The sequence below is a fragment of the Protomyctophum parallelum genome, assembly GCF_964188405.1.
Source record: "Protomyctophum parallelum genome assembly, chromosome: 7".
NCBI classification, from domain to species: Eukaryota; Metazoa; Chordata; class Actinopteri; order Myctophiformes; family Myctophidae; genus Protomyctophum; species Protomyctophum parallelum.
In genome coordinates, this window is record NC_139705.1 from 43,130,188 (window position 1) to 43,144,221 (window position 14,034).

Consider the following 14,034-nt stretch of genomic DNA (forward strand, 5'->3'; position numbering starts at 1 on the left):
AACATGAATTAATTAATTAATCAATGTTCGCACAGGGCCTCGCATTTTTTTCAGATGCCTCTGCATGCACACACACACACACACACACACACACACACACACACACACACACACACTGGGGTGGGGAGAGAGAGAGAGAATGAAACAGAGAGAGTTGGCATTGATCAGAATTCCAGCAGCACCACGGTTGAAGAAAAGCCCAGACCCTAACCCCCTCAGGCAGTGGTGGACTCAGGTCACTCTCTCTACCCCTCGCTGTCTTTTCTCGTTATCTCCGTGTCTGTCTCTCTCTCTCTCTCTCTCTCTCTCTCTCTCTCTCTCTCTCTCTCTCTCTCTCTCTCTCTCTCTCTCTTCTTCTGTCTGTTTGTCTGTCTCTCTCTCTCTCTCTGTCTCTCTCTCTCTCTCTCTCTCTCTCTCTCTCTCTCTCTCTCTATCTCTATCTCTCTCTCTTCTTCTGTCTGTCATTCTCTCTCTCTCTCTCTCTCTCTCTCTCTCTCTCTCTCTCTCTCTCTCTCTCTCTCTCTCTGTCTCTCTCTCTCTCTCTCTCTCCGCCCTCAGGGAACCCACTAGTATCTATTAGTATGTGCAGATGAAAGGATGTGGAGCATGACTTATTTAGACAAGGAGACATTGGGAGGGGGGTCGTCACATCTGCTTCTGACAGCCCTGTTCGTCATCCCTCCCCGTCCTTCCAGCTGTGTGCAGCTCTCTCTCTCTCTCCACGCGGCTCGCCCCGATCCCACAACCTGTATTAAGAAGCCCGTCCGCCTTCAGACAAGCCCACAAAGCCCCCTCTGCAAAAAACAAAACAAAAAAAAACTGAATACATTTGTCCAAATTCAACTCAACATCTGTCTCGCCTCGCACCATCTGACAGAACCCGTTTTGGATGCGGCGTGCGTGCGCATGGCCGCCCTGCACGTTGTGCTCGGCTGAGGGGTTGCGTCTCCTGAACGCCGACCATATGGGTTGCATCGTGTTCACGTTCCACTGAACCCGTCACACAGTGCGTGGCAACTTGTTTGTTTGGCTGGCTGGTCAGCGGCGGGCACAGGGTTGGTACAGCTGCTGTGTGTGTGTGTGTGTGTGTGTGTGTGTGTGTGTGTGTGTGTGTGTGTGTGTGTGTGTGTGTGTGTGTGTGTGTGTGTGTGTGTGTGTGTGTGTGTGTGGTGTGTGTGTGGTGTGTGTGTGTGTGTGTGTGTGTGTGTATGTTTGGGGGGGGGGGTGTTCTGGATGTAGAAGCGGGCCACTCCACCTCCCGAATGGAGAAAGAATACATGATGTTCTTGTTCCTCTTTCAAGGCCATCAAAACAGTTCCACCTTTAATTAGTGAAGTGTTTGTGTACTGGCACGTACTGTACAACCCATGCTCTATAAGAGGGCACCAACAAAGAGTGAAACAAAAGACAAACACATTTTATTCTGCACCTCGCGGATCAAAGCACGCAGCGGAACAGGACACTTTCTACTGATCCTTTTGTTTTTGTCTTTGTTCGTTTTTGGCCCTGAACGTTAACTATACTGCAGAGGCACCACAAGACTATTCCTTTTTACAGAGCAGGATATGTTGAATAGGGCTATGGTGAAATACGTTATTGGAACTGGTATTAAAAACACTGGACTCCTTATACAGTATGTAAATATATGGTGATTCAAGCCTTCCCCCATATTCCCTTGAATACACCAGACGAGGCTTTTGCATTCACTGTTTACCTGAATCAAACTGATACGTTTGAACTGAACCAATGATAACACCCAAACCAGAGGCAGAAATGCATAGAACACTATCAGTAACTACTTTGCATGAGGGACATTAAGGTTGGAAAATCAGGGCACAGCATTATTCAAGCTGGTTGGCTATGTGCAGAGAGCGGTCTGACTCTGAGCTTTTTATTTTTTGGATAATTAACAAATTCTGACCTGAGATCAGATTCATACGAGGTTTCCGCCGGACACACACTGGTCCTGATGAACCCATTCTGACCTGAGATCAGATTCTAAAAATGTCAGTCGCTCTTCGATTTTTCAAAAATAGCAGACCTACAAGCTCGTATCGCGCCACTCGGTGGCGCGATATGAGCTTGTAGATCTGCTATTTTTAAATAGCTAAAGCATAACATGATGCTGACACCAAAATGGGTGCCCGTTCAGAATGGGTTAAATGGTGTTGGTTTGGTGCGGCAGTTAGTACTAGTTAGTAGCGCAGTGTTTCAAATAGGCTGGACTCACTGGGGACTGTTGTGGAGAGACTTACATGGAATCAGGCCATCCTGTCAGTCAATCCTCATCTGTCCAGAGAAGCTGTCGGTGGTGGAAAAAGTACTCACATTTTGTACTTGCGTAAAAGTATCCATACTGCGTCTGCAATGTAGAAATACTCTGTTACAACTTACAAAGTAAATGTCCGGAATTCAAAATGTACTTGAGTAAAAGTATTAGCAAAAGTATTAGGTACTAGTAAAAGTACAGAATGTCCCGTTTTGAAATGTATACAAATCTTTTGAAAGTAGCAGATCTACAAGCTCGCAATGCGTCACATCATGAGACATTGTGAGCTTGTAGTTTGTCTATTTTTTTTTTTTTTTTTTTAAGATATTTTTTTGCGGCTTACGCCTTTTATTGATTTTTTAAGGGACAGATAGTAGGCTGACAGGAAACGGGAGAGAGATGGGGGGATGACATGCGGTAAAGGCCGTGTCGGGTTCGGGAGTCGAACCCGCGGCACACCGCGACTGGATCACCAGTCCGGTGCCCAGACCGTTACGCTACGGCCTGGGCCAGTTTGTCTATTTTCAACTTGCTGAAATATGTATAGTGCTGAAGTGATGTTTTGTAATAATAATCAAAATCAACAAAGTAACTAATGTAGTACTAAAGCTTAAGTAAAAAGTACACTATTTACCTCTGAGATGTAGTGGAGTAGAAGGAAAAGTATTGGAAATTGGAAATACGGTACTCAAGTAAAGTACAAATACCCCAAAATGATACTTACTTGAGTACATGTACTTGCTTTACACCACTACGGACAGCTTTTCTCCCTGTGCTGCCGGACTGAATGCTTCAGTAGACCTTTTGTCCCCACAACCATTATGTTAACACCTTTCATTTCCTTGATGTATCAACATTATGTTTAATTAGGCCTATGCCACACATCAAAATGTAATATTTCCAACTGATTTTAATTGTCCATATACTGTAGGCCTACATAACAACCATTTTTGAGGCCCTCCTATATTCAACTATTAGTGTAGATGTTTGTCCTACACAAACGACAGGGGGGAGTTTCCCTGGTTGGACGTAGCGCGTGGAAGGAACACGTTATTCCAACCAGTTCCTTTCCCTTCCATCAGGCGCCCCGGCTGGCCAGGGGGAGGCAGTTTAGAGACCAGGATTACTGCATGTTTTTGTGAGGGTACCTACCCTAGGGGACACGGGGAGAACATGCAAACTCTACACAGAAAGGGCCTTTCGCCAACCCCGCCTTCGGGTATGGGCACTGATGACGCGGAGGAGGAAACACGCCGCCAGCACCCACAGCGCCCCGAGCGGGAATCGAACCCAGGACCTTCTAGCTGTGAGGCGACAGCACTACCAACTGTGCCACCGTGCCCCGCCAAACATTATATTCCTATATTGACAATGAATGGAGAATTCTAGAATTCATAGTGTCTGAGCAAATAAGCTTAGTGTCTATTTTACATCACGATGATGTACAATGATAGAGCGCCCCTCACTTAACACAGGTGTGATTTTTATTAGAGATACCTTCTTTCACATCAGGATGTAATGATCATTAGACGATGGCAGTATAACCCAGCTATCTCTCAGGCCCTCCCCAGTCAGAGTTGGCATGAAGCACATCCCAGCACTTGATGAATAGCTGTTACGGAGACAAGCTGTCAGGACCTGCCAACCGGGAGGGGAGAGAGAGCGAGGGAAACAACAACACTGTGAGAAGTGAAGCAACTGAGCGAGGGATCAACAGTGTGTTGCAGATGCAGTATATAGGAAGCAGGATGCTATCACTGATGTACAGCTGGAGCTATGATAGTTGCAGCTGTTTTCTTGACATTTCTTTACTGCTTTGGTAACCCTGATGTGTTAAATGTAGTGGGAGTATTATTGACACTGTTGACACGGCATGTCAATGCGGATGTAACCTTTGGATCAGTTAGATATCCAGCACACATCCTCCACATCCCCTGGGACACCCAGCAGATGGTTACAGAGCAGCCTTGAGACTTGAGGCCTACAATGTAACCTTGGTATATAAATTTGTCAATGTATAAGTCATATATACATGAACCTGAGAGCTAGCGTGTCTGCATCTCTTTGCACTCTGGAGTCTTGCCTTCAGGGACACACACTCTGTATATTTCCGTTGTACTGTATTTTTCTCCATGACATTATTTAGTTTGCTCCATATAACCACCATCACAAAGCAGTATTCCATTAGTATGTTCAGCGTTCAGTTCTCATATTCCTGTATCTTTTTCCATTCATTTGTTTCCCCTGCAACTGATTTAGAATCTGGAGTTATTGTGGTTGTATGATGCAGATGCTATGCTCCCATTTTGGGCGGGAACCCCTTTTGGTGTTAGCATTATGCTATGCTTTAGCTATTGAAAAATAGCAGATCTACAAGCTCATAGCGCGCCACTGAGTGGCGAGCTGCGAGCTTGTAGGTCTGCTATCTTTGAAAAATCGAAAAACCACAGAAAACTGTCAGGATGTAGAAGACATTTTTAAAATCTGATCTCAGGTCAAAATGGGGATGAATGACCAATGTGACACTGGAATGAATGAATGAATGAATGAATGATAGTTATTGTGATTGATAACCTAGTTGTGCCACTGTTAAACATTGGATCAGTGGGTGGCGGGTGCACATGAGAAGATGAAAAGAGAGGCTCCCTCCTGACTGAACATTTTTCACAGACAAAGGATTGTGGTTGGCAATTCGCACTGCCTGGAGGCTGTGTGTGTGTGTGTGTGTGTGTGTGTGTGTGTGTGTGTGTGTGTGTGTGTGTGTGTGTGTGTGTGTGTGTGTGTGTGTGTGTGTGTGTGTGTGTGTGTGTGTGTGCCTGCGTGCATGTTAACGTGCGTGCTAACGAGTGTGCGTGCAAACGAGTGTGCGTGCGTGCAAACGTGCGTGCGTGTGGAGGGGGGGGGGGCTGGTATAGTTCAGCTGGCACAGTCTGGTGAATGGGACTATAAATTGGAGCTCAGTCGTGTTAACAGTCTTTTTACAGCCAGCTGTGGATGGCAAGGTCTCTGTGACTTTTGATACCAACTTTTCATATTTATGTGTACATTTGTGTTTATGCTGTCGCCCCTTCTCTGGAGGAGAGTTATGTGCAGATCCAAAACCAATGAGCCAGATGTTAGATAAAAACACTGCATGTACCCTGCAGAGAAAATGTATATTCACATTGGAATTAAATCTCCATTTAATAACCCCTTTTTGCCCTCAGTTTGCTATTTAAAGTGTGCTAAATTAATCAATCACTTGCTATATGTCTCCTCTCTGTTGTGCAGGTCACTGAAGAAGAGGGCAAAGTTGCTGAGAGGAAAGACAAGAAAGAGACTTTTGGATCCCCTGCTACGGTCATCCTGTTCCCGAGGCCCGTCCTGAGTGGCTCCAAGGGCCTGCGCAGGCAGAAGAGGGACTGGGTGATTCCACCAGTCAACGTGCCGGAAAACTCTCGAGGACCGTTCCCGCAGATGCTCGTCAGCGTAAGTGACAGAATTAATTGGCTGCGTCACTGACACATGCTTCATTTACAGCTCTGGGTTTGTTGATCAGGGGTCTTGCATGGCATGACATGGCATTCAACTTGGTCGTTGGCTGCACTTGTTTAGCCAAAGAAAGACGTATTCAGGAATTACAACAGCATTTATTGGACATCAGGTTTCTGCACTCTGAGAGCTGTTAGCTAAGCAGGTGAGTCTAATCTCTCTCACAGTGTTTGATCCATTGGGTTCACGCGGAAAACGGACCGGTTATTCTCCTTTATGCATACATTTGTTTTACATTATCAAACCAATAGACATTTTTTACAGTGCAATTTGTCACACGATATTTGTTTAGTTTGTCAAAGACAGTGCTCTCTCTGATAAGAGGAATGAAATTCTGCTGTTATTTTGGCCAGAAACAAACCAGAGGGTTCATCCCCTCCGAGGTCTTGTAAGGACTCACTGGTTAAAATGCTTCATAAATCACAGATCTGTACAGCCCTGTTTTTCACCATGACCATGTAAAGAATGGGCTTATGACACTTTCTAGGATCGCAATACCCTTCAATTTCTCAAAACCACACTCATTGCTACAGTATCTTGTACTATGTGTGTGTGTGTGTGTGTGTGTGTGTGTGTGTGAGTGAGTGAGTGAGTGAGTGAGTGAGTGAGTGAGTGAGTGAGTGAGTGAGTGAGTGAGTGAGTGAGTGAGTGAGTGAGTGAGTGAGTGAGTGAGTGAGTGAGTGAGTGAGTGTGTGTGTGTGTGTGTGTGTGTAAACCAGGCTCTGTGTGTGTATGTGTGTGTGTGTGTGTGTGTGTGTGTGTGTGTGTGTGTGTGTGTGTGGGGGGGGGGGGCAGCGCATGCACATGTGTGCGTGCACACACACGTGTCTGCTTGATCCACCATAGCTGTTCTCATTTAGTATTGGAGATATGGAAAGGCGTTGCGTGACTAAATACTACCATCACACCAAATTACTCCTCCGCAACAACTGCTAGTTTTGTGATGCACAAAATGTAAATACAACAGGGAAGGGGGTCAGTCAGAGGTAGAGCTTGTCTTGCAGAAAAAAAAAGAAAAGAACATGAATAAATGTACGAGCAAAGAGGCTCTGCATTGCTCAACGTTTGGTGGATTCTGTCACAACAGAAAGCTCAGTTTGTCTCTCTCAGTTTGAGACATTTGAGAGTCTACCTTATGGTGTGTGCTGTAATTCATCAAAATAAAAGATAAAAACATCATTCTGAGGAAGTGGCGGTTCACTCCATGCACCCTCCTACAGTACACCCCCCATGCCACTTTATCTGGAGGTTTCCTTTTTTCACTTTTCAGCGTCGCACTTTTGTTTCTTTGTTTTCCTTCGCTTTGCTTTTCATGTGGGTTTTATCTATATCCCATGGGGGAATGCCTGGGAACTGTCATTAAAAAAAAGTGTTAAGACAGTGAACAATAGTTTAAACTAAAGTCTTGTTTTGGTGCTAGAAGAGTATTACCGGTACTTCTTAATCTGACATGTTTCCTAACAGCCTGGCATGACGTGACATTCTCATCCCAGCTTGTACAGTCGCACACCATGGCTAAAGAAACCACCCTACAATGGACCAGACAGCTCTGTTTTGTCCATAGGCTGTACAAAACAGACTCTGTATAGAGGTAGAGACAGAGAGAGAGAAAGTGATGGAAAGTATTTGTAAGTCTAGCCAAACACAGTCCACTTTGTGCTGTAAATAGCTCTGTTAGGAGCTTGGGGAGGGCTGTGACAAAGCAGAGAGGAAGTGATGCATGTTGATGCCACTGTTGGGTTCTCGGGTCATTTAATAATGACTGGAGGGCAGGCTGGGCCACACAGAGATACAGAGGAGAGACTTTAACAAGGAGACAGCTGTAAGACTGAGGCTGCTGATGGGTTTATTGCTGTAGTGTTGTTGAATCTATTTGTTACTCTTTTCGAACATTGCATTACAGATCGACATGTACAAAGAGGACAAAGATTAATACTTATTAATTTGTACATTTTGACTGGAATCTTAGGACCCTATCATGGCAACGCATGTCGCTACAGTAGGTGCAAACGCAAATTGTGTTGTGGATGTGATCACAACAATTTGACTAGTTATGTGATGTACTATTTTAACACAAACATAGCTCACTGGGTGATGTTAAGGCTCTGAATTAAGCACAATATATGTTCCTTCCAATGTCTGAAAATCTTCTGGTTCAGAACGGTTTAGTTATTTTTTACACTGCTTTTAAAAGCATGATAGAAATGCAGCTACAGTATAATGTGCGCAGTATCATATTAATGATGGAATGACTGAGACAGAGACTGCCAGGAACCTATATGGATTCACAACATTGTTACATGATATTGTGAACACATCTCATATCAGCGACAGAATAGGCAAGTCACTTATGGAAAAGATGCATCACTTTATCTTTCAGTCTCTCTACGTCTTTCTCTGTCTCTGTCCTCTCCTCATTTCTCTTTTCCTCTCATGTTCCTGACTGTGTTTCTCTCCTACTGTGTCATTACTCAGTGTTCTGTGTGGTATGGCTGTGTGATGCCTACCCTAATGGTCTGTGAAGTCGGTCCGAGTCCTAATGGGCTATTCTGTCATCCAGCGCAGCGCTGACTGACACGTCTGCTCCGCCATGCGCCATCCCACCGTTTCTCTACCTTCCTGGACCGAGTTTCTGTCAGTGGGACAGACAGGGTGACAGCATCCCTCACCAACATCTCTGCAGGTCCACAGTACTGTCACTTTGATCAGCTTAGCACAGGATGGGGCAGGTGCAACGACAGAGACCCCACCGGCTGGCCCCTGTATAGCCCAGAGCCTGGCACGTCTCAAGGGGACGTGTGGAGTGTTTGACTATAAGGTATTGGCAGAACCACACTTGCAGTACTTTCCAAGGCCAATGCTGCGTAAGGACTCTGGCCAGATATTGACTGCCAGCTCTGCCAATAATGTAAGTTCTCTCAGTGCTGAGGTAACGTTTTCCAGAGGCTTTCCTGCCTTTTAAAGCCATCTACTGTAGCGTTTTATCTTAAAGTTAATGATCCACTGTCACATTTGCAGATGTACTGTACTGTACAGACAATTTTTATGTGGAAAAATACAGAATTATTATTATTAAAAAAAAAAAATCCCACAATTTTGTAACCCATTTTTCACCCCTGTGTCAATTATCTAATGTGATCCTGGCACACACCCTCCACCAACCTAGTCCCCATATATGGGGGACATGGGGAGAGCAACGGACTTGAACTCATGCTTCCTTCATGCCTGAGTGTCCAAGTTGCTCCTTTACACCTGACAGGGGGGGAGTTTCCCTGGTTGGACGTAGCGCATGGAAGGAACATGTTAGTCCAACAAGTTCCTTTCCCCTCCATCAGGCGCCCCGGCTGGCCAGGGGGAGGCAGTTTAGAGACCAGGATTACTGCATGTCTAATTCTGAACGTGGCACTTCAATGTCAATACCGAGAATTTGCAGGAAAGGCTTGGTTTGAGCAGTTCCAGATGCCATTGTCCCTATAGTAACAGAGGGGAGAATTGGTTATGGGATTGATGCAAGTTGACAATGCATGCCCCTCCCGTTAACGCAATACCCATTGTGCTTGTTGTCAGAGCTGTCAGAGCCGTGTTGCACCCATTCTCAAAGAACCAGGGCGGTACCCACTAACACACGACCAATTGGTTAAACATGGAAGTACAGGGATACAAATGGAGTTGGCCGAAATTAGTTCTCAAATATTTGGCGGGCCTCTCCCTTAGAGATGGGGTGAGAAGTTCAGTCGTCCATGAGAGACTCGGAGTAGAACAGCTGCTCCTTGACTTGGAAAGGAGCCAGCTTAGGTGGTTAGGGAATCTCTTACGCTCCTCCTGAGTGTATCCCTTCCCTATAGGGAGGTCCTTGCTGCATGTGCCACTGGTAGCAGGCCAAGGACCATATGGGGCGATTATATCTCCACACTGGTGTTCTGCTGATTCCACTCTGACAGCATGTAGTCTGTCCATTAAGTGCGTGGCGAAAATAATCTACCTCGGCAGCAGCGGGGAATGAGTGGAGCAGATCTTAACATCCTGGAGTCCAAAGACTGACGGAAGGCGGAACGGACACAAGAGAGCCAGTTCCGGAGAGTCCGAAGAAAGAGATCAGGAAGATGGAAAGAGAGTAATAATAATAAATAGGTGCTCTTTATCGTTTCATTCTGTTGCCAAACAACGTCAATAGCATCTAAGAGATATTGATTTCTCACAGTTGTTTTTTTTTTTCTTACTTTCCTCCTCCGGGCAGAGAGGCATCGATTTCTTCTGCTTGGATAAATAAAGACTCTAGGTAACCCCCAACACCCCCACCCAATTCCCCTACCACCGTCACGCAAGAGGGGGAAAAAAGGAAAGAACAAAGGAAAAAAGTCAACAAACTCACAGTATGACTTAAGCAAGAAGTGGATATAGATATGAATATATGAATTGTCCTGAGAAATATCTCACTTAATATTGTTGTCATGGGAATTCCACAATAATTGTCATGAACACTTACTGCTCAGATGTAAAAGCAATGGAAGCATTGGCACCTTGGAAGAGTGTCTCAGTAGCTGTCTTTCCATTAAGCCGTGTTTTTGCGTATTAAAGCTTGAATCAGTCTCCAGTTTTCGCAAAAAGGGAAATGTGCAAATTGGGTATGGAAACACTTGCGGAAAAGGTTTTTAATTAGAAAGCATTGAACTCGCATTATATTGCTTTTGAACAGTTGGAAAATAAAATAAAAAACCAATGGGGAGGCATGCAGTGGTGTGGAGGGTGGCTAGGGAGGAATTTCAATGTGCATAATTAATCAGGTTACCAAGACTACTTTCATCTTAGAAACATTGCACACATTAGAGCATATCTATCCCAAAACATTGGGTCACGCTTTTTGTTTTCTCTCGTATCGATTATTGCAATGCACTATTCTCTGGCTTGCCAAAGAAAACAACTGACAGGCTTCAACTTGTTCAGAATGCAGCAGCTAGAATTTTAACTATAGAACTAAGATGTGAGAACACATTACCCCAGTTTTAGCCTCACTACATTGGCTTCCAGTAGTTTTTAGGATTGATTTTAAAATTATTTTACTGCTTTATAAAGCTCTAAATGGTCTTGCACCTTCTTACCTCCTCGACTGTCTACCTAGTTATGTCCCAGGCCGCCCCCTCAGGTCCTCCACTGCTGGCCTGCTTGAGGTGCCTAAAGACACGGTGAGGCAGCTTTCTGCTTCTATGGGCCAACAGCCTGGAATAAACTCCCATTACAGCTTAGACAGGCACCCTCTGTAGCCATATTCAAAGCACAGCTCAAGACCCACCTCTTTATGTTTGCCTTTAGTTGAGTTTTTAGACCCGTTTGTTCTTACTGCCTTGCCCGTTTTACTGCAATCTTTTGCTCTTTGCTATTGCTTTTTATTGTCTTATGGCCACTGTGTTTTTGCTTGCTTAATTGTTACTTTACGTTTGTGTTTGTATCTTCTTTTGCCCTGTAAAGCACTTTGCGTTGCATTTTATGACATGAAAGGTGCAATATAAAAAAAGTGTATTATTATTATTATTATTTGTAGATTTTGATTATTATTACAGATCATACTTCAACCTACATTTGGGAAATTTGAAAATAGCCGAAAAGAGCGCACAATATTGTGTCACGATGCGAGGCATTGTAATCTTGTAGATTGGTTTGTTTATACATTTGAAAACTTGGCACATTTTGCATAATGAGTACTTTTACTTTTGGTACATTTAGTACATTTTGATGCCAATATATTTACTCAAGTACATTTTCAATTTCAGACTTTTTCTTGTAAACAGAGTACATCTATATTGCAGTATTGATACTTTTATTTAAGTGTGAATGTGAGTATACTTTTTCCACCACTGGTTACATCATTTATAAGCCGGGCTGCCATTTATCTTTTCCTTCACATACACTATAATCCTTATACACACACAGTGACAGTGGCACCCCTAGGCAGGGCAAGTAGAAGTTTATAAGGGTGAAGTACCTGCAACTTGAGAAGTACTTGCTCTGCACGGCAGGTAGGAAGAAAAAAAAACGTGACACTGGACCTGGATGTTAAGTGCGCCTCAGAGCACAGGTCTCTGCCAAGTCAGGTACAGTAGGTTATCGTGGCCTCCTGGTGGCGCTATAATAGGCCAATGTGAAAAGGGTGCCATTTCTTCTCACGCCTTTCATGGCAATTGGATGCTACATCCACAGCAATTGGACCCTTTCCATCCACTTCAACCAATATCCTCATACTGGACTCCCAGTCAGCACAGGGGGGTTTCTTTGGACACTACCACAGGGAGCTGTACGTTAGTGTGTGAGTCGTTATACTCATGGTCAGAGCAGGCCCATGCACGCCCCTATAGGAGTGGAGGCACTGATTCATTTTGTTTTCGCTGGGCCTTGCGTGCCTGTCGGGTGCCATGGGAGACTGAAAACAACGTTAGCCATCTTCCTTAGCAATTATTGCCAGGTCCAGGTAGGCCATTTTTTGTGGATGTGGCCGTGGGGCCTGTGGTTACACTGCATCTGCTCAGTTTAAGCGGGAGGAAAGGAGACAGATTAGGGAGCATGGGGAGGAATGTGGTGAACAGAAGAACAGTCAAGCTCTGACCATGCATATGTTCACCATACTGTACTGTAACCCAAAGTATGAAAGATAACTAAAACTAATAAAAACTAAACTAAAACTAACCATTGTCACACAAATAAAAACTAGCAAGTACCGGCTCTAAAAACGAATTAAAACTAACTGAATTAGGGAAAAAAGTTAAAAGTAACTAAAACTAAACTATAGTTTTACATACGGTGGACAACACCGACATACCCAGCCGATCGCAGTACTTACTCTATCCAAAACTATTATAACCTTGGTTGATTGTGGTAAGGTTTTTCTCCAGTGGGGAGACACGGGTGTGACTGCAGTGACTGATTGAAACTCTTGTCGGACAGTTTACAGCGGTATGGTCTTTCTCCAGTGTGGATACGCTGGTGAGTCTTGAGATACTAACTATGACTGAAACTCTTATCACATTGTGTACAGTGATATGGTTTCTCTCCAGTATGGATACGTAGGTGAGACTCCAGGAGACCGAAAATCAGAGGTGGGGACTTGGACTCGAGACTCGAGACTCGACTTGGACTCGAGTCCCGATTTTGATGACTTTAGACTTGCTTGATCAAATCAAAAATAGACTTGGACTTGCTTGGGACTTGAATGCCAAAGACTTGAGACTTGACTTGACTTGAACGCCAAGGACTTGAGACTTGACTTGACTTGAGCCCTCTTGACTTGAACATTTTCAAGTCACTTAATACCTTACAGCATCTGATTATCTTTTTTATGACATGTAAAATAGTTTGGTATTTGTATATAAAGGGATGCCGCGGATCGGATATCGGGTCGATATCAGCCAAAAAACGTGATCGGGATCGGATCGGACTACAGCGAAAATGACCGATCCATTCCAAGCACTGCAAGCACTCCACTCCAGTCCATTCTAGTACTCCACTCCAGGACTTTATTCCTCCAGCAGTGTGCGCTACAGAGGCATTGGCAGCCCCAGTCACACTTCACAGTGGCAGTCTTGCACAGTGCAGGCTGCTAGGCTAGCCACTAGCTATTACTGCGCGCTGCTACTCAGTGTGGAGAAAGCCACATTGACAGCCGCTCCCGCATGGGAGTATTATATATTCTAAAACAAAAAAGACCAACAGCCGAGTGCAAAAATTGATTCGCCACCGTGGCAACAACAGCAGCAAAGTTTCAGCCTTAGCTCCATGCAAGCTAATCTTTAGCATTGATTAGCGTCAACATCTTAGACGAGAGACGGAACAGCGCAACAAGCTGACAGCTGAGCATGACGACATGCTCATGTTCTTAAAATGATATATCCCCACAGTCCCCAACAGGTGGTTGACAAATATGACCGCTGTTTGTCAATACTTATGTGACAGACCATGCTATGATGCTAATAACTGCTTAAGTGCTAACCAATGCTTAAATAAACAGACACTATTTCCATTGTCACGGACAGACAGTGTGCTGTGTAGCTGTAGGACAGTATGCACGGTTTGGGGATCAGGGGTCCCCACTCCCAGCCAAATGATAGGTTCCATTTGTACACTCTAAATTGACATTGATTTTACAATATAAACAAATACAAAATAATAATTTGGGGTCACAGAGATACAAATTGCTGGGTCCTTAAAATGTTGTGCATAATGTGCATAATGTGCATCCATACTAA

At 44.4% G+C, this 14,034-nt stretch overlaps 1 protein-coding gene across 1 annotated transcript in view; it reads left to right on the forward strand.

Annotated features, from left to right (window-relative positions):
- The window catches only part of LOC310862370 (cadherin-4-like), a 238,493-nt gene that overhangs the window by 162,389 nt on the left and 62,070 nt on the right, over window positions 1-14,034 (forward strand). Inside the window, exon 5 of the mRNA XM_083770241.1 lies at window positions 5,540-5,737. Within this exon, the coding sequence (XP_083626367.1) occupies window positions 5,540-5,737 (198 nt within the window). The remainder of the gene's footprint in view (window positions 1-5,539; window positions 5,738-14,034) is intronic.